The 27,714-nt window shown below is 40.5% G+C and overlaps 1 protein-coding gene across 2 annotated transcripts in view; it reads left to right on the top strand.

Moving 5' to 3' along the window:
- The window catches only part of PAPPA2 (pappalysin 2), a 327,575-nt gene that overhangs the window by 229,024 nt on the left and 70,837 nt on the right, over positions 1-27,714 (top strand). For both annotated transcript variants that reach the window (XM_006160881.2, XM_027776745.1), the window contains 5 exons: positions 725-902; positions 2,096-2,309; positions 23,114-23,282; positions 24,707-24,842; positions 26,984-27,093. In XM_006160881.2, coding sequence (XP_006160943.1) covers positions 725-902; positions 2,096-2,309; positions 23,114-23,282; positions 24,707-24,842; positions 26,984-27,093 — 807 coding nt within the window. The remainder of the gene's footprint in view (positions 1-724; positions 903-2,095; positions 2,310-23,113; positions 23,283-24,706; positions 24,843-26,983; positions 27,094-27,714) is intronic.

Below are 27,714 nucleotides of genomic sequence, written 5' to 3' on the forward strand. Positions count from 1 at the left end.
CTGAAATGGCAAGTCCAGGAAATGGCTAGACTCTCTCTTATTTCACCCCCAGTTTCAGAAGGTGCCTTATATGCATGTACTCTCAGATGGTTTTGCGTACTGTGTACCATTCTCAGTGGAGGTAGTTATTTTCAGTAGCATTATCAGTAGGCTTAATAATAAGGACACCAGCAGGAAATACATGACATACTTCAAAGGGTGTGATTTGAAATAATTTAATAAAGATGGGAGCAGGATATAGGGGATTACAAGGAAATGGTGCAGGATTCCAGGGTGGAGGGGCTCAGTGGTTATTCCAAGGCCTGAATGGTTGAGTGTAGGGAGAAGCAGAACCTATAGGAAGAAAGAGCAGAAGCTGTATGGAAAAGCTACCTCAGGACACAGCCAACCTGAAGCAGCCCCCTCGGGAAGGAGTAGAAAAGCAAAGACCCTGGCCTCTGTAATCTCCTGCCACTGCATCGCAGGGGCTGAACCCAAGCACAAGGAAGAGGCATGAACCTGTGGGGCCAGTGTCCCTGGGCACATGTTCTCTTACACCCACACCCTCTTTCATTAGCTTCATTTTTGGATATTATATGACTGCGTATTAAAAAAATGAGACACAGGAGAGGAAGGCAAGTACCTTTGCCTGTTTCAAATGTTTGAACAAATAATTTTGGTACTGGACACAACTTTGAGAAATCTTTTTATGTGACCTTGACAAAAACAAACTCTCTGTTTCTAGAAAGAAATTCTGCTCACATGCTCCTCTGGGCACTGGGACTGGGATGTGAGCTGCATGCCCCTGGACTGTGGTGTGCCCGACCCATCTTTGGTGAACTATGCAACGTTCTCCTGCTTGGAAGGAACCAAATTTCTGAAACGCTGCTCCATTTCCTGTGTGCCACCAGCCAAGCTGCAAGGTATGGTTTGGCTAGCCAGAAGCCCTAGGCAAATTCTCTTCAGTCCCTTGCTCTTTGAGGTTACTTTGAGGCTCTTTCCTTCACCCAATACTCTTCTCCCTTTACTCCACTGTGCCACTCTGTTCTGATAACACCAGCAAAATCCAAAGGGCAACACCATTCTTTGTCCCTGACTACCTGGGAGGGCACTCTGGCCTAGGATCACATCAATGAAAGAAACTTAGACTTCCCTCTGTTTTTATTTGGTTACATGCACATCAGAGTCAAGCCAGTTAGCACAACTGTTCTGATAATATTAAGATTCACTTTATCACGTACATTTTAAGACTCAGTATTTACAATCATCCTATGAGTTAGTGTCTATTCCCGTTTCATAGAGGAGAACACAGTTAGTTACTTAATCTGTCCCTAGCTGGACTGCTCATTGAAGATGAAGGTGGGGATAGAACCAGCTCTAACCCCACAGCTTGCTTTTTGCCTCAGGAAGCTGAGGAGAGTCTTGTCACAAATGCATTTTCCTGAGCCTTCACCCCACAGATTCTGATTCAGTAGATCTGGGGTGGGTTGGTGATGGTTTTGTGAGTAATCCAGGAATCTCATTTTGAGAAATTATGAACTGCACTGAGGTACATGGTGTGGTGTGTAAATATGGAACTCTGCATCCAGACTGCTTGGGTTCAGATCCCAACTCTGTCCCTTCCTAGGTGGGGCAATTTATCAAACCCCCATTTCCTCATCTACATGATAGAGGATAATAGCAAACTCTAAGATTTCACAGGATTGTCTGAGGTTTGAAGTTTACATGAGTGAATGCATGTGAAATGCATGGGACAGAGCCTGCACGTAATAAACACTATGAAAGCATCATTTATTACTTGAATGTTTTCCGTGGTAGCATCACCACTGTATTTTTATTATTTGTGCATAGGAAAAGAGGTCACGACTTGGTTGGTAGCTCTTCCTTTATTCAGGTCAAGAAATATTTATCTGGTCTCTATTCTGTGCAAGATACCACATTGGATACTCCGTTGGGATAAATATCTGAAATAAGATTTTAGACTCTGCTCAACAACAAGAAAACAATATAACTTTTGAAGATGTCCATATGTGGATAGATTCTCCTCTTTTGTGCTGTCATTCTCTTTGTGGACTCTGTGTTTTGAGTATCCTATACTCCTCTTTCCTGGAGTCAGGACTGAGCCCGTGGCTGACCTGTCTTGAAGATGGGCTCTGGTCTCTCCCAGAAGTCTACTGCAAGTTGGAGTGCGGTGCCCCCCCTGTTATTCCGAACGCCAACCTGCTTCTGCCTCACTGCCTCAAAGGCAACCACGACGTGGGCACCGTCTGCAGATACGAATGCCACCCAGGCTACTACATCATGGGAAGTGCAGAGAGTGCAGCCAGGAAGTAAGTTGCATTGTCCTGTCTTCGCAGTCCTATCTACCCTGCTCCCAGTTCCTCATGTGCAAATCCCAGACCCTTGTTTGGTAAATACTGTTAAGCCCTGATGGGCTGCCTGAGCTTGGCGGGTCTTTTCTCCAGTCATGACAGGCAGGTGACCTGCTGTGCTTTTGTAAAGGAATTCTCTCTTAGAGACATTCTGTCCTCTTCTTCTGCCCTAATTATCATTTTTCTTGAAAGTAAGTGGTAAGAGCCTCCTGAGGGTTAAGCACGTCACCTGAATCCTTAGCAGTGCAGCTCACAATTACTAACTGGGAGAAACTAGTGTCCAGTTCAGTTCAGATACTTCTTAGCTGTGTGACACTTGGGGCAGGGGGATCTTTCTTTGCCTTAGTTTTCTTATCTCAATAAAGGGAATGGTAATAATAATAGTATCTACTTCACAGGGCCAGTGTAGAGACTAAATGAATTCATATGTATAAAACATACAACTCAGTAAATGCATTTATTTTAAAGAATTATTTATTTAATTGATTTTTTTTGTTATTATTTGTTATTTTTTAAGTTTACCAGAGAGATACAGAGAGAGAAAAAGGGAGGTTGAGAAAGCAAGCCTCTAGGTCTGGGACTCAAACCACATAGTCAGTCATGTGGGAGCCCAGCACGCACCTTAACTATGATGCCCTGAGTGTTTTGTTTTTAAAATAAATGTACTGGGCCAGCAGATGACATTATGGTTAAGGCACTGGACTCACACATGGCCAGCTGCAGTTGAGTTCTGGGCCTGGTGGCTTGAAATTCACACCAGGTGCATGTGCATGTGTGCCCAAAATCTTAGGAGGAGAATGGAGGAGAAGGGATAATAGCATGTTCCTACCCCCGGGGAGATATTTGCTCACCTTCCCTCTTACTGCCTCTCCAGCCAGCACACGCACCCTATGACAAAAACCTGAAGGAAATAAAATGAAAAAACAGAAAACTCAACACATTTTAGTTATCAATATTTTTATTATAATCTTTCTCCTTTATGTATATACACTTCTAGACCCATAGCCAGGAGGGCACAGGGGATCAGAAAGAACAAAACCTTTTCTGTGTACTTTCAGAGGAAGGGTTTCTAAGAGTCATACTGGGGTTCAAGTCCTCATACACACATCAGCTGAGCATCTCAGGCAACTTACCTCACTCTCCAGATCTCAGTCTCCTTTCTTATAAATTGAGGCTCCCACTCTCGGAGTGTTGAGTTGAGCACTCAGTGAAATAATGCATATTCAGCCCAGTGCCTTGCTTGTCCCAGTTGCTCAATAAATGATTTCAGAAAAAGAAACTTTTTCTGGACAAACAAAAAGCTGTCAGCAAAAGAAACTCCCATATCTAGTAAATAGTAGCTATTCTTTCTCTGCCATAAATTATTTAAGTACAGAAGAAAATCAAATTCATTTCTTACCTAGGACTTCAAATCCTGACCGTAAGTATTCTTTTAAAAGAGTTTTTGAAGTGACAAATTCAGCCATGGGGTTATCAAAAATACCAAGTGATTTAAACGTTGATTGTAAGTTAGAATTCTCTAAGAGTACAGAAGAAAACACAGAAGCGTACTCTCTACCTCACACTGACCCTTCTTCTAGTAGATTCCCTGCAACGTTAAGATGGGGCCAGTAAAGCTATGACTCACCAGGGCCTTCTACTCCAGAAAAAGCCTGGACTCTTACCTGGGAGGGAAGAGCAAGCCTGCTTCCTGCTCTCTCTCAACCAGGGGCAAGAGCCAGATTGATTAGAGATGAATAACACTGATGAAAAATTCATGACAGGCAGCACTCTGGTTCAGTGGACTCTAGCAGGTGCAGTAAACAGGTTTTGACAACCACGAGTACATTTGCATGTGATTTTTATAGGATCTGAATGCAATTTGCATAGGCTTGTGTGGACAGGCAGAGTACCCATGTAATCTTCAACTGAGAACGTTACTACAAGGAGCCTGATGAACGCTGTTTTCTTGCCTTTTTCCTTCTCATTTCTTGTCTTTTAACCCACCAACAGCCACCATGCCACCTGCCAGCCCCAATTATTCTTCACTATATTGTTCTGCAGAGATCTCTCTCTGGTCAAATAAAAATAAAATAATTATGAAATAAAATTAAATAAATATTTTTTAAAGAAGAATAATTGAGGGGGAGAGGAATGACTCAGGTCTAGAAAGAATTAGGAGTCAAGAGAACCTTGCAAGCTCTCTGGACCCATGCCTGAGCTTTATTTTGGGAAAAAATGAGGCCTCCACCAGCAGTTGGGGGGCTTCTGCCTTACTCCTGCATCCCTGATTCAGCTAGGGAGACCTGAGAGCCTTTTGTGGACATAGTTTTGCTGGCCGAGAGAGCAGACGCAGACGCTTACATCACAATGTCAGCCTTCATTTTGGCTTAAACATTTACATTCGCAAGCACCGTGCTGAGGAGAGATTAAATTATTTACCACACTGTGTAAACTGATTAAATCTTGGTTTACACCTGTTTACATAGCAGGCGACAGATTGGTAATCAGGAGTTGCAAGTTGGGCGTAAATCACTGTCACTTGCCGATTGTGTTTACCCAATGAACTATGTCAGCCTTGTTCTTTGCATGTGGAAAAAGCCCAGCATTGTACAAATGGAGCCCTACAATTCTTTCTAGGACATGCAGGCCCAAAGAGAAGAAGCAAAAAAGCATGCAGAAAAATCAATGCAAAGACCATGGGCACACGCTAATTTTATGCAGGTGTATAGTGCAGTGCGAAGAAAACAAAACTCACCATTAGATTTGCCACTAGGTTGCATGATCCTGAGTAATATACTCAATATCCATGCATCTCTGTTTTCACATTCTTAATATGGATGGTGGCATTCAACAGTGATTGGAGGCTGAAAGCTGAATAGCCTACTGAGAGCATTTTGTCAACTGTGAAGATCAATACATGTGTTCTGCTAGATATCAGTTTTTGCTCATTTCTTTTAAAAAGAAGGAAAAAATACAAAAAGATCAGCCAACTGTTGTATATACCTGTCCTGTTTCTTCTCTAGACCACTGTCTCAAGAGAGTATAAAGATTAAGTCTGATGTGACTTTCTCTGCAATCTCTGTTCAGCCTTTTCCCATTCCACCTGGGAATGGCTGGAAGATGCTTTCATCCTGTGTATGCCCTATGCCAACCTCTGGGTTAGGAATAGAGACACATGAGTAAGACCTAGACAATCAAATCTCCAAAGTGGTCTCAGACTCTTCGTTCTAGTACAGTGGACCACATCTTTCTTCTTGAAACTCTTCTTTGTTGATCCTGTTTCATCTCACTCTCTGATCTTCCTTCTTCCTCTCTGTCACTTCTCAAATTCCTTTTTCAACTTGTCTTTTCTTCTACCTCTTTATACAATGTTGAGGTTAGGCAGAGTTCTCTTTTCTATCTTGCAGTACAGACTCATCTGGGATGAAGTTCATTTACTCTGTAGCTCTGATTACTCTCCACCTGCCATTATAGTTTCTTCCTTAAGAGCCATAAAGATCAGAAGCTCAACTACCCATGGATGTAGCTGCTTAGGTATTCCACCTGCAACTCAAACTTTTATTTGTGCAAAGCAGAGCTTGTTAAGAATTTTTTCAAATTGGCGCACATTTTTCCCTGTGGAAGGAGGCTGGCGGAGCAGGGACACTGCACATCACCTGCAACTCTTCAGTGTCCCTCGTCCTCTCTTACATGAGGCATTAATGCTCCCTGACTGTCATTATCTTCCTGGCTCTCAGATATACTTATTTTACTTTCACCATTTCTGCTATCATGTCTCTGTAATAGGCTACTATGATTTTTTTCACTTCTGAATGGATTTTTCTGACTCTAGTCTTTCCCACTTTAATACATTCAACACTTTGCAGCAAAAATGGTCTTCAGAAAACTCAAATTCAATGATAGTATTCCCCCACATAAAACTGAATGACCACCCATTCTGTCATTTTTATCTGAAAGAGGGGAAAAATTGCAAATTTACATAGTTTCAATGTCTTTCATGTTCTGTCTAGGTCTTGCTTACTTCTGCAGCCTCATCTTTTACTATTTTTCCTGGGAAACCATGTCTCTCCAGCTGTTAGACCAACATCTTCTATAGCATAGGCTCTAATACTACCAAACTTATTTTATGTCTTTGTATACTATGCCGACTATGCATATGGGACTTCAAACATTCTGCTTGGTTAACTCTACTCCTCTGTTTTTAGCATAGGCATGATTTTATTTAGAAAATTTACCAGATCTCCCCAAAGTGTAGGAAGGGCTTCCTTTCTTCCCTCCTTCCTTCCTTCTTTCTTTCCTTCCTTCCTTCCTTCCTTCCTTCCTTCCTTCCTTCCTTCCTTCTTTCCTTCCTTCCTTCCTTCCTTCCCTCCCTTCCCTCCCTTCCTCCCTTCCTTTGTTCTTTCCTTCTCTCTCTCTCTCTCTCTCTTTATTTTTTTTCAGTTTGGCTATAGGGTATGTATACTTGCTAGAGAAAAACAGAGGTTGGGAGGGGGGTGAGAAATCATTCCTTCCTGAGGGAATGGCCGTGTTGCAATCCCCTCTCCTTTGTTCTCCTCTCAGGGTTTTTAGCACATATACACACACATGCCCAGTGTTATTTTCAAGCCACTGGGTCTGGAACTCAAGCTACAAAGTCAGCTATGTGGGATCCAGCTGCCTTAATCACCACTCCATATACTAGCCTTGAAAGACCTTCCACGGGTATCATTGCACCTCGAACTTCCCTGATGACATTACTTATCCTACTGATTACAAATTGTATGATTGCTTATATTTGCTGATAGACTATGACTATTTTGTTTAGCATTATGTGGCCAGAGGCTAGCATATTTACTGGAAGGCATTCAATAATTTGGGTATTTTTGGGGGGAGGGAGGTATAGAGGGCACATGTGAGAGAGAGAGAGAGAGAGAAACTACTTAATTTGGGCTTAAATTTTATGTACTAGGCTTTAAATTTCTGGGTTTTCTCTGTACACTTAGAGAATTCAAACTTACAAAGTACCCTCCAAGGGGGCATGGTCATGCTACATTCTCTTCTCCTCTGTCTCTCTGTCCTGTTGGGATCTCAAGCACATACACACACATATCTGGCATATTTTTCAAGTCTCTAGGACTGGGATTTGAACTACTATCAGCCATGTGGGATCTGACTTCCCTAAGCACTGGGCCATGGGGCTGACCCCTCAATAAGTATTTTCTGGATGGATAAAAACATTGCATTTATAAGAAAACTCACAAGAGTAGTTTTGTGTTAATCTTGACATTAAGAAATGGTAAAAGAAAGAAGAGGTTTTCCTTATAAGGTAATAGAGATCTCCAGTTCAAGTGCTTAAATGTACAAGGAAACTTTAAAAATAGATGAATATGTTTTCTTCTGGCAATTATCTCAGCAACTTAGAAGAAATGGTCATCCTCTAAAGACATTTTCAATTTCATTTATTCAACAGACATTTACACTTGATTAACACAGGTCTGTACAAGTTAATATTATAGTAACGGAAAAAGGATTGGACTTCTCAACAAGCTCACTAGAACATCTGCTCATACTTGGCTGCACATTAGAATGACCCAGGGAGATATGAAAAATCTTAATGTTCAGATCACACCCCAAACCAATTACATCAGAATCTCTGGGAGTGGGGCCCTGGCATCAGTATTTTGCAAAACTCCCCGTGTTACTACAGTGTGTGGCCAAGGTCAAGAAGCACAGCTCTGGTGGAGATTTTATTTCTATTAGAACAGCAGTCATGAGATTTTGACTTTCCTAAAATATCCAGAGTAAGGCTTCTTTTTGAATGAAGGTTTTTACAAGTCTCTTTGAAGGTTGTTTATATTTGAAGATAAGAGAAAATAAAAACAGAATTGTAACTCCAAAGAACCTGGGAAGATCAAGTAGTTTCAGGAGTTCTTTCCTCTTCACATTGTGTCATACAAAATAATTCCCCTTTAAGCCCTTTTCTTTTTCTCTCATGCAATTTGCTTCCATATACACATCATCATTAATCACTTCTTTGTTGTTCCATTAACCTGACTTCCTAAGAAGTTAAAATAAATGTGTTTGACTTGTATTTTATCAAAAAGACCATATTATATTCTCCCTTATCTTTCACTTCCATGGTTGCCTTTTTTCATTATGTGTTATCTTTATGTGTGAAGGTTAGGCTAACCTCATTAGGGCCTATATTTAATTTAACTTCTAAATTATTCCAACCTTCTCATTTTACTTAGACAATCTCCCCTTCTATAAGACATTCATCAAGGTGCTGTAGTAGTCAGATCTCCGTAAGGGTAATTGTAAATAGCCATCCTTTCTGAGGTTGCCCATGTGTCAACCTTTCCAAAGTACGTAAGTCTATTAAGGTTCTATCCACTCAAGCATAGGTCAAAGCTGCAACAAATAGGTCTCCCATTATGACCATTTACTACTTAACAAATATTTGATTGATAAATGCGTTAGTAGAGTTTTGTCTGATCTGCCTGGGGAGACAGCATAGGAAGGGCTAGAATTAGATGTATGTACTTGGCCATCTCTCCACACGTAGAAAGATTATTCAGTGTGGCAGAGTTAAAAAGCAAAAAGCCTGGGCTCTGTTCTGTTGGGTTGATGAGGGTGATAATGACAGTGATGACTTATCACTGTGAACCATGCGTGGTAAGTATTTTGCATACATTACCCATTCTTATGACAATAATGTGTTTTATAATTAACAAAATGATAGCATAGTATCATATACCATGATATAACAATATATCATTTGATATAATAACTATCATGCATTTTAGCACATTACTGCCCCCTTTGCCTATAAGGAAACTGAGACTCAGTGTGATTTGGAAGCCTTTTTTTACAATCACTCAGCCAGTGAATAGTGAAGTTGGAATTAAAACTATTCTGACTCCGAAGCCTGTGCTTCTTGCTAACGGACTTTCGATCTTGAGCATATCACTTCATTTCTCTGGGTCTTTTTTTTTTTTATCTTTTTTTTTGGTAAAGTAAAGGAAAATCTTGAGTGAGTTCTAGTTTAAAAGTCTGTATTTTATTTTCTATCTCAGCAGAACCAATGAGAAGACATAGTTCTTTGGTATAACATCATTGAGAGAAGTGACAACAAGCAAATTATTACCACCAGAAAAGAAAAAAAAAAGCAGCAGCAGTAGTGTTATCATAAACACAAATACTACACAGGCTTATTAGATAAGATTACTTAGAGTAATCCTGGGCTAATACTTGGAGAACTTTTGGTCTGAACAGATAGCCAAGGTTTTATCTTCTTCCCCAAGGGTTTTGGTCAACTGTTCTTTATTCACACCCAAGAGGACTAGTTCTAATTCTCCCTAGGATTCCCAGAATTGTAAATTAAGCACTTTCCTAAAACTTGTAAAAACAATTTATTCAAATTTCTAAGAAGGATTTTCTTAGTCCAAGATTTATCTCCTGATTTGGTGGTTAATTATACAGGTTCTGGGGTTACTAGGATCTAAATGAAAATCCCAGATCTGCTATATTTTAGTTCTTTAACCTTGAGGAAGTTACAGATCTATACCAAATATCACTATTCTTATTTACGAAAAGGAGATAATAGGAGTACTTAAGGGATTTTATGAGGGTTAAATAAGATAATATATGCAGGAACTGAGCAAGATTTGGAGTCATTTTAAATAAGTTAAGTTACATAACCTCTCTTCTCCTTAGTTTTACTATCTGAAAAATGGAGATAACCATGTGTTCTTCATAGGGTTGCTTGAAGATTATGAATTAGTGTATTTAAGTCCTTCCATACAGTGAATATTCAGTAAGTAACAGGCAGAAATTGTTAGCCTTGATAACTGTGTGTCTACTCAGCCACACTCCTTTTTCCCTCTTCTGCCCTCCTTCTTTCTACTCACTTTCTAATTAGTGTGGGATGTGAACATTCTAGCCAGTCTTCCCACCCTTCTTAATTCTTCAGATTTCTTTCCCACTCAGAATCCCTCAGGAGATAGTTCATGAATCATTTGTGCCTACCCTGGTCCCATCACTAGAAAGCAAAGTCAAGGCCACACCCAAGATATTCACCCACTAACCTGAAGACAAGGTTGGCAAGAGCCTGAAGCACAGGTGAGGTGGGGAAAAGGAAGGTAAGGCAGAACATCAGGGAGAAAAGGTAAGGGCTGAAGAAAGTACCATTGTTTATATGCAACAATTTAGCTCTTACTCAGATTTTAAAAATTGTTTTGAAATCAGTGGCCACTGATCATCATCATCATTCCCATCATGACTTTCCGGAGGTTAATTCTCCTTATAAGATAACTGTTGCTTCTTCCTTGTGTACCCTTCTGGTGCTTTAAATAAGAACCTTCTTTAAGAAGGAATACATTTAGCTACATGTTCATCAGTGGCTATTGTCTCCTGTCCATAGTTTCCTATGCTCTAGAAAAACAGCACTGAGACTAGGAAGATTAGAATTGGCATTCAAGGTTAGATTTATAGGTCTTCAGTTTCCATATGGGGGAAAACGGCCTACAAAGAGATACACATCAAAACAGAAAAGTTCATTAAATTGAAAAAAAAAATACACTTCCCTCCCCTAGTCAGAACCCTCCGTGTATGCTTCATCTCATCCCATCTCATTCTGCTGTGAACTCAGTGAGTTATCTAGGTTCTACAGTGGCTTCAAGTAGACTATGGAAAGAAAAAAGGGGGGTTGGGGTAAAAGAAATGGAAATGGAAGAGTCAGCAAGAAAGGGCTAGCTATACTTCAAAAATGAGGGTGAATAAAGTCAGGCCTGGAGGAGGAGGCCAAGGTCATGTCCAAAAGACACTACCTAGATTTTTAGGCTATTGATCTTATCAAACTGTAAATTGAACCTCTGAGGATCCGTTGGTTTTACCCTGCCATAGGAAGGGAAAGCACAACTTGGCTAATAAACTGTGGAAATGTGCGGTTAGAGCAATGCTGCAACTCTGAAAGTATCCTGGATTCATAAATTTTTAAAAACCAGTAAAATAATCTACCTACTGTTTAAGCTCTGTGTCAAAACACTGTGCAATATATATGTATATGAAGAGGTGCTAAACCCATATATGTGTCTACAGACGTGCTGTGATCTGCCAAGTAAAGAACACACTGTAATCTCTATGTACATTCACGCATCTGTGAGAAATAGAAATTTGTTTTCTTTCCATTAAGACCTTGTCTGGCTTTGTAATTAGTGTTTATAGTAAATACAGTCAAAGTTTATCCTTGGAATCCTCAATTCTCTTGCCATGCTAGGATAATGTGAGCTTTAGGCTAATTTATTACAGCTTTTTCTGGCTCCAAAGCAACTGAGCCGCTCTCCAGGCTTTGGCCACTCAAATACACACCTGGGTGCAGGCCAGTTCATTGCTGCAGGCTTCACAGGGCTCTGGGGATTGGCACGCAGGCCCTCGCTCCACACAGGGCACTTGTTGAACTCATAAATGTCCTTGTGATCTTTAACCTCAAACTTAGGAGTATTTTATTATAAAACTATTTTATATTGATATCTAATTTCTCTGTTAATCACACGTATTTTAAAATCCAAGTAACAATACAAATTGTTGTATATAAACAATAGTATTTGCTATAACCCAGACCTTCTCTCCCTGATGCTCTGTCTTAGCTTCCTTTTTTTTCCTCTCTCACCTCTCCCTTCCACTCTTGCCCAAGGCCATACCCTGGGTATGACCTTGACTTTGCTCCCTAGTGATGGGATCCAGAAGGCACAAATGATTATGAACTATCTCCTAAGAGATTCTGAGAGGGACAAATATCTGAAGAATTAAGTAGGGTGGGAAGACTAGGTAGAATGTTCACATCCCACACTCATTAGAAAGAGAGTAGAGAGAAGGAGGGTGGAGGTGGAAAGAGGAGTGTGGCTGAGTAGACACTGCAGTTAGCAAGGCTAACTAATACTTTTTGCTGGTTGTTTGCTGAGCATTCATTGTATAACATGTTTTAAATACACTAACTCATAATCTTCTAGTGGCCCTATGAAGAATGCATGTTATCTCCATTTTTCAGACAGGAAAACTGAGGACAGAAGAGGTTATGTAACTACTTTAGAATCACAGGTTTGTCACACATCAGGCTCGAGTGCTAGCATGAGTCTCCAGATTCTGGAGCGGCTGCATCCAGGCACTCTGCAACACTTCCTTTCTGATGGGAATCACTAGTGCAGCCATAAGTCTGCTGAGGCCCACTGTGTCTTCTGACTGTCTCTCTTTAGTCAGGGAAAATGGGGAAAAAAAATGTTAATCAGGTTTCTTCCCTCCAGTACACATTAAGAGATTTAATGTCAAAAGGAGGCAACTGTAGGACTCACCTGTGTATATCCCAAGTCCTTAGGTATCCACAACGTTCCAGAAGTTCTGATAACACATTAGTAGGTTTAGGTCTTATTGTTGCTCTGGCTCCTGGACAAGGCACCAAGCAACGTGCTTGGCCTTCTTGAAGAGCAACAGTGACATGCAGTGGTTGAATCATTTAACTCCCAGTTGGGAGTGCGGGGGTGTGAATAGGGGGTTTCAGAAGTTCATGGAAAGGGGAAATTAAGTACAAGTTTATTTTATTACAAAAAAAATTTTTGAAATCAGAACATAGATTATTTTTTATAATGCACATGTCCATAAACGTTTTGAAGACCCTTCATATATACATATCATAGAGTATGAGGGAACTTGGAAAATGTCATGGAAAAATGGAATTAGAGTTTCTCTTGGTGCAGAAAATGTTTGAAATTCATGCATAATTTTTTTCATAATATGCACTGTCCATAAACTTGTTTTGAATTCCACCTCTCTAGAATAAAGGGTAGCAAATAAATGTTTTGAAAGTATCTATAGGGTACAGTATTGACAATGAAGTCATTGAGCACTTGGATCACGCCTGTCTGTGGGTTGGACTGATCAAGAACAGTGATGTTACAATACCTGGAGGAATTGTTGTACTGAAGACTTTGAAACGATAGCACGAGAATTTCTTACACATGAGAGAACCTGCTCTTTGAAACTGAATTTATACCATAGTCCGTTGCCTGTTTCTGCCGTCATTTTGTCCCACTGGAGTTCCCCGATCTCCTCTTTCCCACGAGTGATGAAGAGAAGGATGGAAGAAGAAAGGGAGGGATCTGCATGCTTTTATTCACTTCCACTTTTCTTTTTCTTCTTTTGGAGAGTTTTTTTTTTTTTTTTTTTTTTTTTTTTTTTTTTGCTATAGGGCGCGTGTGCTTGCCAGACAGAGAAAAGACAGAGAGACAGAAAGCGAGAAATCACCCCCAGGGGGGATGGGTCTGGGACATGAACCGCGGTCGACTATGTGGGAGTCCAGTGACATAGCCATTACGCTAACTGCTGGTCCCCCACTTCCACTTCTGTACATGCCTTTTGAGCATGCACTGGTTTTCACACTTCTGGGTTCTTCTTTTTATTTATTTTTTTTTAAGAGATTTTTGCTATAGGGTACATGCGCTTGTCAGAGAGACAGAGAGACAGAAAGGGAGAAATTCCAGGTAGCTGGCCACACTACAATTTCTTCTCCTCCATTCTCTTCTTGGGATTTTGGGCACACATGCACACATGCCTGCTGTGAGTTTAAGCCTCCGGGCCCAGGATTTGAACTGCATTTGACTATGTGAGAGTCCAGCATCATAACCATTACTCCATCTGCTGGTCCCAACACAATTCTGGGTTCTTACACACTCTGCTCCTTCTGCTTGGTGTACCCTCTCCTCCTTTTATAATTAATGATCCCACCTCACAGAGCCCCTTTACTGGTTTCTAGGCTGTATTTGTGTCTCTCTCTTTGGGCTCCCATGGGTCAGTATTCTGTCTGCTCTGTCTGCCCTGTTTATATTTGTTTCTACAACTGCAGGACAGAATATAATGAATAGCCATAAACCAGGTACTCCATGGATTTTTTTTTATTATTTAAATTTATTTATTTACATTATTCACTATCCATCATTACAGCATACAAAATGAAATTTCCCATCCAGAATACACTGCATATTGGCTCAATCAAGCACATCAACATACATGATATCAACAAATAATTTTCCATTTCTTATTTCCTGTATATTTTGCCTTTTTTTTTTTTTTTGCCATCCTTGATTTGCTCTCCCTCACCCTCTGTTGTGTCCCACCCTCCTCCCACATTGTCTCTGGTATCCATGGTTGACTTCTATGCCTTTCCCCCCCATTTAATTGATTCACTAATGAACTTAATTAGTCTAAATATTTACAATAGCAAGCGCAGCTGATATATACATATCCATGAACACAAGTCTGACTTTAGGTATAAAGCTCAGTGAGTAGAATGAACATACTATAAAGTAGCACCTAGATATTTTTTAATAAGCCTATCAATGGACAAATAATTGAATGGTGAAGGCAAGAGACTCCTATGAAATGTTTCCATGTTTCAGGTCCAGCTCATCCCTGCATTTCAATGTAACTTCCAGTTCCTCAAACACACGCTAATGGGAGTTGATGCTAGGATTCTGTGGAATAATATTAATGACTGTTGTATACAGTTGGGTTTAATCACATGGATCACATGGATTGAAGAAACCTCGAGTTGTTTTTTCGTTGGGGGAGTAACCTAAGCATGTTTGGTAGAAAAAGCCCCATTAGCTGTATGGAGAATGGATATAAGATATGTCAGAAACTCATGGAGGGTAAGGCCATGATGCAGTGGTAATGGATCTGGATCCACATGGGAAAGGTCCCAGGCTCCCATCCCAGGACCTTTATGATACATTGGGGTGATTAGGGCTGCTGAAATGTGATGAATTATGGTATAAAAACCCTGTTACGAATACCTGTTTCTCTCTCTCTGTCTGTCTTTTTCTCTAATGGAAGAATAAATAAACTTAAAAAAATTCATAGAAAAAGATGGAGCAGGGGCTGTGGAACTTGAAGTAAGAGAGGCTAGAGAAGGAGGGTAGACAATTAAGATGGTGGCAGTGGAAGATGGAGCAGGGACCCCAAACTTTGGGTTACATGTTTAGGTGCATGATCGCCTCTACCAATATGGAGACCTAAGACTCATCAGCAGAAAGTCCAAAGACAGAAGTGAGTGGTGGACACAGAAGCAGAACTGCCCACATACTTCTAGGAGTTAACTGATTGTTCATTTTGACAGAGAAGAACGTGGTAAGGGGCTTTGTTTGAATAAACAAATGAAAGGCCAAACCAGTTACGTCAGGCCAGCAGGTAGCATGGAGGTCAAGGTGGCTAGATCCTACATGGTCAACTAAGCAGTTCGAGTCCCAGATCTGGTGGTTTGGGAATCACATTGGGTGCCCAAAATCCTGAGAAGAGAACGGAGGAGAAGGGATTGTGGGTAGCCATATTCCCAGAGTGATTTTCCACTTTCTCTCCCAGTCTCTCTTTCTCTTTCCATGAGTAGCACACACACACACTCTATGGCAAACTGCAAAAAAAGGAAAAAAAAGAACAAAGTCAATATGTTTGGTTGAATGGTCCTGCTGATACCATTAATATCTATTCTCAAGTAGGAAGGGCTGTGGCAGGATGTTGAGAGGCACTGTATTGGAGAATGCAGAATAACTGATCAGCTGTGGATTAGTCAAGTCTGAAGTCTGCCTGCTCCCCATTTTGGAGGTTGGCTTCAGAAACTAGGCCTGCAATTTAAGAGGAAAACTAGTGTGGCATTTGAAGGGCTGATGGTTCTATTTGGGATAGGATAGAAGACTGTATCTTTTTAAATGGTCCAGATCAGTATTTTTCAAACATTTTTTTTTGTAAGAGAATTTTTGCTATTGGGCATGTGCGCCCTCTGGAGAGAGACAGAAAGCAAGAAATCACCCCCTGGAGGGGATGGCCATGCTGCAGTCCCTTCTCCTTCATTCTCTCAGGATCTTGGGCATGCATGCATATGCACCCAGCATGAGTTTTAAGCTGTGTGGTCCAGGACTCAGACCCCAGTCGAGTACATGGGAGTCCAGTAACGTAACCATTATGCCATCAGCTCATCCTAACTTTTCAAACTTTAATAAGCATAGGAATTGCTTGGGGATCCATTTTTAAATGCACATTCTGATTCAGTCAATCTAGGATGTATCCTGAGATTTAGTTCTAAAAACCTCCCAGTGATTCCAATAGTACTGCTCTAGGTACCACACTGTGAAACTATATTCTCAGTAAAGAGGCTTCCAAATTTCATTTAAAAAAAAAAACAAAAACAAAACTGACCATGTGTCAGGCAAAACAACCAACTAATGCTTCAGTTTCCCAATCTATAATGTTCTATGCAGGGAGATGACACAGTCTTTTATTTATTTATTTACTTATTTATTTATTTATCAAAAGTTCCCTCCAAATGGCACTGCTGACTGGGCTGAAAGGGATCCAGAGAAGGGAAGTGTTGAGTTAGGAGGTGAGAGATTGAGGTTTGGGTGAGATCCTGTGACTGTAGAAGTGCAGAAGTAGGGGGGCGTATTCCAGCAATATCTAGGGAGGTGAAACTGACTATGACTGGACCAAATGAGATTGGGCGGAAACTTGAAAGAAAGAATAAAATCAGTGATGTCTTTTGAGTTTCAGGTTTGAACAACAGGGTAGACAGTGGCATCATTTACTGAGATGGGAATGGTTAAGGAGAGGCTTGTGTAGAAATAGGGGGATCAAGAACTCAGATAATAATAATCCCTATTACACAGGGTAGACTTGAAGATAGCATGATATAGCTATATTAATATATTCTACTAAACAATGCCTAGCACTTAAGTATTGAATATTTTATTCTTTCTGTTATTGCTATTATTCATGAGGGACTACCCATTGGAGACACCAGATGCCCTTGACCGGCAAAGACATGACGATTCTCTTGGATCCAATGAATCATACTTTTATTTTCTCCAATGGAAAATAAACATGACTTTCGAGAACCCTGCAGTGGTGATAGAAGGAGGGGCAGACTCGTGTGTGCCTCCAGCAAAATTAATCAAACCTGCAGCCAAGTTTTGATGACAAGATCTTTATTTCTGGCAATGATGTAAGATGCAGAAAAAGTCCAGCTGAATTGTCAGCAGTAGGTGGACACCACAAGTTCTGGAAATTGAAAAAAGCACCTTGTAACTTGGAAATCATGGTGATTTGTCTGGAGACATTAGAAGGAAAATAAACACAAACTTCCCCCTAACCCCAGTTCCTCCTGATACCATTTATAGAGTAATTAAGGAATCAGAGAGCAAGATCATTCAAACAGTAACCCTAGCCAAAAGGCTGGAGGATTAGCAAAGACCAAACTAGACAGCTAGCTACAAGGGTGTTAGGTGAATGATCTCACTTTCTGGTTTTTACACCCATGCTTTATTTTTACTAATGTGAGAAGGTAGCATAGGTTTTAGTGGTTGACAACCTGACTGCACATTAAAAACTGGCAACTTTAAAAATGCAGACTCTTAGGCCAGTCCTAGGAGGTTTGATTCAGTAGTCCTAGCTATCTAGGTTTTTAAAAATGGTTTCGAGTTGGCCCTGTGCCCAGTGGTTGAGGGAGCTGGATTCCACATGGCTGACCATACAGTTGAATTCTGGGTCCAGCAGATTGAAACATACGCTGAATGTTGCTTGTGCATACATGCTACAAATCCTAACCAGATGGAGAAATGGACAGAAAGAGATTCTGGCATGACCATATTCCATTAGAATAGCATTCCATGCTTTCTCTTTCTGTCTGGCAAGTGTACACACTCTCTGCCAAATTAAAAACAATAAATACATAAAATAAAGTAAAATGGCTTCTACATGACTCTGACATTATCTACAAATGTCATTCAGAAACCATTAGTCTACTGATTGGAGTGTTACATTATTATTGGAAGACTTTCAAATCTCTTCTTGCTTTGGCTAATGAGTCACTTCCTGTGTGACATTAGGGAAGTCAAGTCTTTGGTTACTAATGTAGTTTCCTGCCTGTGGGGTGAGGTATGTTAGCCTCCCTTACTCCACTGGGAGGAAGAAAATATAAAGAGCTGACTGACAGTAAGAAGAGGATTTTACATAAAAGGTACTTGGAATGGCTATTAAAGATATATTGGAATCTCCGTCCTGGTGAAGGCATGTCTATAAGCACTGGTCTAGTAACCAATACCATCATTCTTTGGAATGCAAATCTCTATTCTCTTCATAATTTCATAGAGTGTCTTGGTTTTTGGTTCATAAGCTTTATGTAGAGGAGTTGGATCACTGTGAATAACTGAGTTTTTCATTAATAATTTTAAGAGTCAGGTTATTTCTTGCCATCACAAGGTAGAAGAAATACTGTAATATCACTGACGATCAAAGACCTATCATTGTTGTACAGTCAGTTTGAGCTGCTATAACGAAATACCTGGTTGGCATGAAGAACAAACATTATTTGTCATGATTCTAGAGGTTGAGAAGTCCAAGATCAAGTTTCTGGTGGACTCCATTTCTGGTGAGGTCCTGCTTGCCAGTTTGCAGATGGCCATCTTTTTCTATGTCCTCACACAGGTGAGACTTGAGAAGGCAAATCCTTGTGTCTCTTATAAGGGCACCAATCTCAGCATGAAGGCTCTACCCTCATGACTTCATCACCTCCCAAAGGCTCTACTTCCTAATCTCATGACATTAGGGGTTAGGATTTTATCACATGAGTTTGTGAGGACACAATCTACAGCACTAAATGATTAATACTTGAACAGGGTAGGCAGCAAGGTTTAGGCTTCACTCTTTCTTAAGGGTCCAATGGGGAAACCAAATTTTCTGTAACTGGAATGAATTCAGAACACTCTGATTTCCTAACACAGTCTCTTTTGGAACACAATGACCGGAGTCAGCCCGTAGGACTCGTTATGAGCTGTGTGCCATAGGATCTCAAGACCTAGCACCATAAGTGGGCTTGATGGACATCAAGCTGAATGTGACTGCCCCTGCTGTTGGACCATGAAAAACTAGTCAAATGCTTTGTGAGAAGTCTGGAGGGTGGGACTTAACAACCATGTCAGATGTTGAGAGATGCAGAAGCCATCTGCATCTGGAAGGCCCAAGAAGAAATAGCTGTATAAGAACATATCCTTTAAGGAGGAGGAACTGTGAGGAAGAATGATCCACGAGGTTGAGGGGGTGTAGGAACCTCAGCAGAAAGGACACCGGATCGCCTAGAGAATGAGGACACTCTCCAGCCTTTCCCCATGCATACCCAGGGTGCCAGTCTTGGGTCCAGAAGCACCAGAGTGGATGTCCTTACCAGTTTCTTTCCCTGTCCTGCAGGCAATTTGTCCCACAGAGCCAGTTATATTGTCTGGGTATCACACCCACACTCACTCCTCCCTATCCCAGCTTGATTGTCTACCCTCTGCCCCTAAATTATTAAACTGGCATGAAAATATATTAAATCGCCATTTTTGAATGACTCTTCCCCTGGACGAGGAAAGGGAGGGCTGTTTCCATGGTTGAAGTGTTCCAACCAATTCAGAAAAATACCACATGAAGTCAAAATATTATCATCCTGGCCAGGCAAGGGTTTTCCTTTATAACCGTGCTGACATGCAAGGTTTTTACAGCCTTGCCTCTCCCCTGGTGTCAGTGGCATTGCCTGCTCTCTCCAGCTGGGGGATGTCAGCTCAGCAGAGGTAGGGGAAGGATTGTGACTGTGGGCGGTGGTAGAAAGAAGAGAGCCCCTGGGAAGATATAAACTCTGTCGTGTGAAGGAGGAGCAAAATATCCAGCTTAGCAGAAGAACAAAAAGGAACCTTGTTACAGTAAAAAGAACTGCAAATCTTGCTTTGGAAATAGATTTGAGAAGGCATTTTTCAATGGCATCTTCCTTGAGGGAAAGAAGCCATATACTAAAGAGTAGGTAGTGTGAGATTTCCTTTGTGTAAAGTTCAAGAACAGCAAAATTAATGTATGCTGATGAAAATCAAGGGAGGGTGGATTGCAGAATACTGCATGTTGTGAGAATGGGGGGACTTACAGAGAACTTCTGAGAGACTCAGTGCTCTGTTTCCTGCTCTGAGTGATGATTACCCAGCCATATTTACATTTAACGGTTTCTCGGGCTGTATACTAAGATTTGTGTCTTTACCTATACATAATGTATTATATATTCAATGCAGACATTTTAAACAAATCTTGCTTACTTGCCACAAACATTTTAAACTCAGTTTCTTTCTATAAAATATGATGTGGATAATATTTACCTTTAAATGTTATCTGGGGGATTCAATAAAATAATGTCTGCAGGTACCTCATGAAATATCTGAACCACAGCTCAAAAATGTATTTATTATTAATAGATTGTAGATACTTTTCCATATAGACTATGATACTCAAGAATTTTAATTATAAAATTGTATTTCAGACCAGCAGGTAATGTGCTGGTTAAGGCAGCTGGATCCTTTATGGTGGGGTATATGGTTCATGTCCCAGACCCAGTGGGTTGAGAAGCACACCAGGCATGTGTGTGTGCATGTCCAAAACCCGGAAAGGAGAGAGCGATGGAGAGGGATTGCAGCAAAACCATCCCCCACGGGGATGCTGTCTCACTTTCCCTGTCTGTCTCTCTGGCAAGTGCACATATCCTCTGGCAAAAATTTTAAAACATCAGATTTCCATTCTAAAATATCCCTGGGAATGAAGATATAAATCTGAATATTTAATAATGAATAAAAGGTTCCACTTCTTTCTGAGTAGATGCTATGAAAATATGTTTAACCATTAAAATGGTTTATTGTTAAAATTATTTAAAACCAAATGCATTCCATCGTGTTAGATCTTGAACAAATCACTTAACATCTCTCAGCGTGTTATTTTAGCTATAAAATGGGATAAAACCACTATTTCAGTAGGCATATTATAATGATTCTATTTGTTACCAAGTCATGTGCTTGCAAGGTGCCTGACATGCTTTTATTTTCAGTTCATTGATTCAATTCACCCAATTTTTACATAATGCCTAATATAACCAAGATATTATTTTTTAAAGCTTTGTGCCATAGAGCACATGAGATCACCAGAGATAGGCAGTGAGTGGGAAAATGAGAAATCCCCTCCCATGGGGGATGGTCATGACTCAATCCCTTCTCCTCTATTCTCCACTCAGGATTTTGGGCACATGTGCCCAGCATGATTTTCAAGCTTTTGGGTCTAGGACTTGAATCACCAAGTGGGAGTCCAGTGCCCTAAACCACCACACCTCCCTCGACCACCTTCTGGTCCCAGCAAGATATTATTTTTGTTCCTGAGAATTAAAAACATAAATATGACACAGAGTTAGTCTTCTGGGAACTTTCAATCTAGTAAGGACAGACATGCGCATTTATAAGATGATGTGATAAAGTTACACTTGTGTAACATTAGAGTACGAGGGAGCACAAGGCAGACACTGGGCAAAAGTAGGTTAAACGATAGCACGTAGGGAATGGTGGACATACTTAAACTTAGAAAGGGCATTATGATACTGGAAAATGGCAATAGAGGGCCACCACTTGATTGAAAGACTCGAGAGCCAAGGGATTATTTCTATTTTAGAGCCACAGACTTATCTGTGACCAGGAAGATTCTGAATCAGAAGTGGATATGTTAAAAATGCAAAATGGGAAGCGTCTTCCGATTGTGGTGGTCATAAGAGGAGTGGAATGGAATTTGCAGGAGCTAAAAGCCTAATTCTGCTAAGTGACTCTCAACTACCTCAAATACTGTCTCTCTGGTGGGAGAGACACTCTCTCGTGTCCGTGCATGAGAAGGAGGGGCAGTTCTTCCAGGCAATATTGAATTGTGTCTGCTTGAAGAATTTGTAAAAGGTATGAATTTTTCCAGGGAAAACTGTGGACTTATAAACAAACAAAACAAATGTAGTAATTAGAGGTTATTGTCTTGAGGAGTAGGATAAGAGTCTCTTTTAAAAGACCCACAGTGTGGGACCAGCAGTTAATATAATGGCTATGTCACTGAACTCCCATGTAGCCAACCGCAGTTCAAGTCCCGGACCTGGTGGCTTAAACTCACGCTGGGCGCATGTGCGTGTGTGTCCAAGATCCCGAGAGGAGAATGGAGAAGAAGGGATTGAGGCGTGGCCATCCCCCCTGGGGGGTGATTTCTCACTTTCTATCTCTTTGTCTCTCTGTCTTTCTGGTGAGGGCATGCACCCTACACCAAAAACCTCTCCAAAAACAAAACAAAACAAACAAACAAAAAAGCAAACAAAAAAATCCCACAGGGCTGCACATTCTCTCCTCTCTGAAGAACCAATAAATATTAACGACTTCACCAACTATTGGGTGGTTGGAAAATTCATGAAATAGTTTGCAATGTTTTTCTGTGCAAAAATGTGACTTTTCTTACAACTCAATATAATGCCACATTGACCCTGATGACCCAAAAGTCACTTCTGGTTAGTGTTCTGCATGTGTGATCATGTTTTCTGAAGTCCATTCTAACTGGCATTTCCACTATATTTAGATGACAGACTCCTCCAAGATGAAAGTCTCATGGAAAACTCTAACTATAAACAATCCCCATGCTGTACTACTTAGCAAACTCTTGAGAGTAATTAATAAAACATACAACACCTACTGCTACTACTGCTAATAAATGAACATTGCTATTTTTAGTACCATGACTTAGAAGTTTGACTGCAGCAGTGGGACTTTGGGCTAACAAAAGCCATCTGACCCTGCCTATTTAACAGTCCTTATCGCTTATTACTGAGGACCCTCCCCTCCTCCCACCCCCCAGGACCTCCTTGATAGAATCTGATGGACAACTTTTTTTAAATGTCTTATCAGCAAGTTCCTGAAGATACAGTGCCTGGAAGGTGGAATCTGGGAACAAGGCAGCTGCAGCCCAGTGATGTGTGAGCCCCCGTCTCCTGTTTTTGAAGGCATGTATGAATGTACCAATGGCTTCAAGCTGGACAGTCAATGCGTGCTCAACTGTAATCAGGAAAGTGAAAGGGTAAGGAGGATTTCTTGAACCTTGTTTTAGATCAGGTTATGCAATAATCTTGATGACCACTGTGAGAATGCTGAATAAAAATGCTTAAAAATAATCATCATGCAAGTCTTGTAAGTGGTGATTCTAACCAGAGGTATTAATATTGTTTGACAGAGAATTCAGATGATACCACATTTTTAAAAATATTCCCTTCTGAGTTTAGAACTTCCTCTTGAATAATAAGAAGAACCCAATGGGCAGGGTAACTGGGTATATCCTCCAAAATGCTGGGATTCTGATTTGGCAATGTCTCATGCATGGCCACTGACCTAGGTTGGCTAGGAATGTTAGTGCTACATTTTCTTTTTTAAGAAGAACACAGTCCTGAACAGAAACATGAATTTCAGCAAAGCTAAAGCCCTGTTTCAACAAAGCTGAAAGTGCTGTTTGACTGTTATCCTCACTAGGATTTTGGCACAAGAGGTCTCAGATGAAAACCACAGTCTTATCATAGTTGTGTGACTAATATCAATTTTATTTTAGAATCTTTTCAAGTACCACACACACACACGAGACAGGAAGTCAAGCAGACTCCTAGGCAAAGCTCAATGACCTTAACTGCTCCCCTGGCATGTCTTTAGCTTAGTGTCTAGCACTTCAAGGTGAGAACTGCAGAATAGATGTTAAAAGAATATGCCCCAGAATGAGACCCTGAGAAATCAAACCCAAATGCTTGACTGATTAAGAAGCCAAAGAGTTGACCAGATGAAAAAAGAGCTGTCTATGCTTCTAAAATCTTACTTTCTTGGATTTTGTGTGGTGATGCTAATCTTTTTGTTCTAGATAGAATACACTTTGCAATGACTGGAGGTGTGAAGCCAAGAGTTATATAAACTAGCACAAGAGAAATGAAATGGGAATGGGATTTTCGTTGAGAGCAAAAGTAAATATAATCTGTCCATTTAAGCACAAGGGCAAAGCACACCTTTAGGAAAATTAAGAATTGGTTTCACTGGATGAAAGTTATCTTGAAATAATTTGACATTCACCACAAGTGGTATTTGTGTGATAGAGTGGATGAATCAATACAAAACAATACCATCTGGGGGGGCTGCCAAAAATAGCTCAGAATTCATGGGTAAGCTACAATTGATAGTTTATCATATTCTTATATCCATAGGAAAATACATTACTAATATATCTAATATGTTTTATTAATGGTGAAGTTACTCATCATTTCTTCACTTAGAAACAGCAAAAACATTCTCTCTCTCTCTCTCTCTCTTTTTTTGGCCGATAACAACATAGTTTATAGTTTCCAATAATGTTGTTTAGTCCAGGTTCTAAAAGTTGATCAGATCATTCGATCAAACCATCTTTTCCCCCATTCTCAATGAAATGAACAAAAACAGTTATGGAGATATTCTTTACCTTTCATATTCTAGCTTCCCATCCTCTGCACTAAAGAGGGATTGTGGACCCGAGAGTTCAAGTTGTGTGAGAACCTGCAAGGGGAGTGCCCACCACCCCCATCAGATCTGAATTTTGTGGAGTATAAGTGCGAACAAGGATATGCCATTGGTAAGAATGAGAAGGGACAAGTCATGCTATAATTAGGCCTGGATAGATATTGAATCAGATATACTCTTCTCCCTGACAAGTTGATGGAAATGCAAATCAACTCTCAGCTGCTTCATAAAAATAAAATTTATGACAAATTTGTTCTTTTTACTCTTTCATGTGTGTATAATGTGGTGTGGCTGTAAAGCTATTTGCATCATGTCTGGTTTTGTTACCCATTCAGCAGCAGAGCTGAGAGTGGATGGATTTGTGGTAGGATTTATAGTTCCAGGAGGAAAGAGGGGAGCATGTGTGCTGGGTTCCCCCATTACCTCTGTGGTCGTTGATGGGCTGAAGAGTTTCTGAGAGGAATGATTTGAGAATGCACTTACTTGTGTTGCTCTTCAGACGTTTTTCTCTACAGGAGACTAGGCTGCAGAGCCTGTGGTCAACGTCTTATTCAAGTTATTGCAATCTAAGGTCTTCAAGGCCAGAGGTGTCTAGTAGTAATGTTGACTCACCTTTGCCCTCATTGGCCCTGAGCATGACAGAAAAGAGTTGTAGTGTGTACAAAACTTCATGAAATTGTTCCTACATTCTGAACTGCACAGGCAGGGTGTTATTCTATAGGGTATTATAATCTGTGTAGTGCCAATGAAAATAATTTGAGTTAATTAGAAACCTCATTAGTTTCAGAAATGGTTCTTTATCATCTTCAAGGTGCTTTGTGCACTGTAATTTTTTGCGGTCTGGCATGGGATATCAGTTAACTCAGATATGCCTCTTGAGTGGTCTTTCACCTCCACGGCTCTAATTTCTGCATCAAAATATCATATACTCACATATCTAAAGTCCTTAATGTAATTCTTTTGATTATTATTAAAGTTACTGTAAAGTATAGAAATATTGCTAATGAAAGCTGAGAAAAGAAAACTGGAGATCATCAGATCTATAGATAGTGAGATAAATAATGCTGATGGTATTTTTCTTTTAACAAATTTTAGGAGACACTTGGACCCCCACATGCAAGGAAACAGAGCAACATTTTCCTTTAATAGACATGACCAAAGTCTACTTCTGACTTTCCATTGCTTCTTCTTTTAATCACATAGGTTTCTTGGCTGCCAATATAATGATCTTCAGTGTAGCAACAGACAGGTGTAATTTATAATTTCTGGATTTTATTTTTTTCTTAGTGAGTGCATGCACTCACTAGAGAGAGACAGAGAGAGTGAAAGTGAGAAATCATTCCCCAGGGAGGATAGCCATGCAGCAATCCCTTATTCTTCATTGTCAGAATTTTGGACATACATGCACATATGCTTAGTATGATTTTTGTTTTTTAAGAGAGATTTTTGGTATAGGGTGCATGCGCTCACCAGAAACAGAAAGAGACAGGGAAAGAAAGTGAGAAATGATCCCCCAGTGGGGATGACCACACCACAATCCCTTCTTTTTCATTCTCCTCTCAAGATTTTGGGCATACGCACACACCCACCTGGCGTGTCTGGGACTCGAACTGTGGTCGACTACAAGCAAGTCCAGTGATGTAACCATTATGGCATCTGTTGGTCCCTGCATGGTGTGATTTTCAAGCTGCAGGGTCCAGGGCTTGAACTGCAGTCAAACCATGTGGGAGTCCAGAGTCTTAACCACTACACCTCCTTTTGGTCCCTTTCTGGGTCATTATTTTTTTCCCTAGCTAGTCAAGCTCTTAGGTAGTAGTTGTTGCAGTAATAAGCTTCTAGGAGACCAGATAAGCAGAAATGACATTAAATATACTTAAAAGGCTTCTTCCCATAACTTTAGTAGTTGACTAGCTGTAGTTCTGGAGTGGGATTTTGGAAGTTTGCTGGACCTGGAGTTAATCTTCTTATTGCTGATTGCTGGATCATTTAGGGCTTTAAAGAAAGGTGGTTATACTGGGCTGGGAAGAATGGCAAAGGCCAAGAGGAGCTAGCTTGGGGCAGTGGCTCTTTCCTAATTACTATTAAAATATCTCTACTATTGTATAGTACAGGAATCTCAGCTCTATCTATAACCATCATGATATGATGACCCCTAATACCACTGCTCCTGAAATGTCAAAGCTATTGATTTTGGGTTGAAAATATGGAGATTGGAGAAATTCAAGTTTCTGCTATAAATTTCTGTTCCTTCAGGTGCAATGTGCTCCCCATCGTGTATAATACCCCCTAGTGACCCAGTTATGCTACCTGAGAATGTCACTGCTGACAGCCTGGAGCACTGGATGGAACCTATCAAGGTCCAGGTAAGGAAAGGGACAAGAAGGCAAGGCTGCTGAGCAACTGACAGCACATTCCCTGGGGTAACTTGGAAGCTTTCAAAGCCTTCTTCCAAAGCAAACAGCCACATGGATCATTTCTAGAAAGAAGTGTCAAACATCAAGAAGGGGGAAAAGGAAAGATTGAGGAAAAAAGATGGCTCACATCTAAAGGAAAGTTTATAAGCTAGAAGGAAGGCTCTGAGATATAAGGAACAGGAAAGAAACTGAAGGAGGGAAATTACCACTAATGACAAACAGGACAGGAAAAGTTAGGATAAACTGAAGTCATGTATAAAGATGACAGAAGGATGGGAAGAGAAAGATAGATCGGAAAAGAGGAAATGAAACTGAAAATAGGGAGAGAGTGACTCAAGGAACAAGTAAGAAGAGAACAGCTTTTCCTGTCTCCATCTCCCACCCTTTCTAAGCCCTGAAATCCTTTCCCTGGGCCCTCTGCTATTCATAGCCAGCCATCAGCAGAATCTGCTACAGCCACAGCCTCTTCTCTGGGATTTCCATCTGCTTTCTTTTCCAGCTGAGAGCTGACTCCCCTGAGGAGCTTGCCTCCAAAAGGCTCATAGTTGTTGCTTTCTCTCCTTAAAAGGG

This window comes from Tupaia chinensis, unplaced genomic scaffold, assembly GCF_000334495.1.
Source record: "Tupaia chinensis unplaced genomic scaffold, TupChi_1.0 Scaffold000710_1, whole genome shotgun sequence".
Lineage (NCBI taxonomy): Eukaryota > Metazoa > Chordata > Mammalia > Scandentia > Tupaiidae > Tupaia > Tupaia belangeri.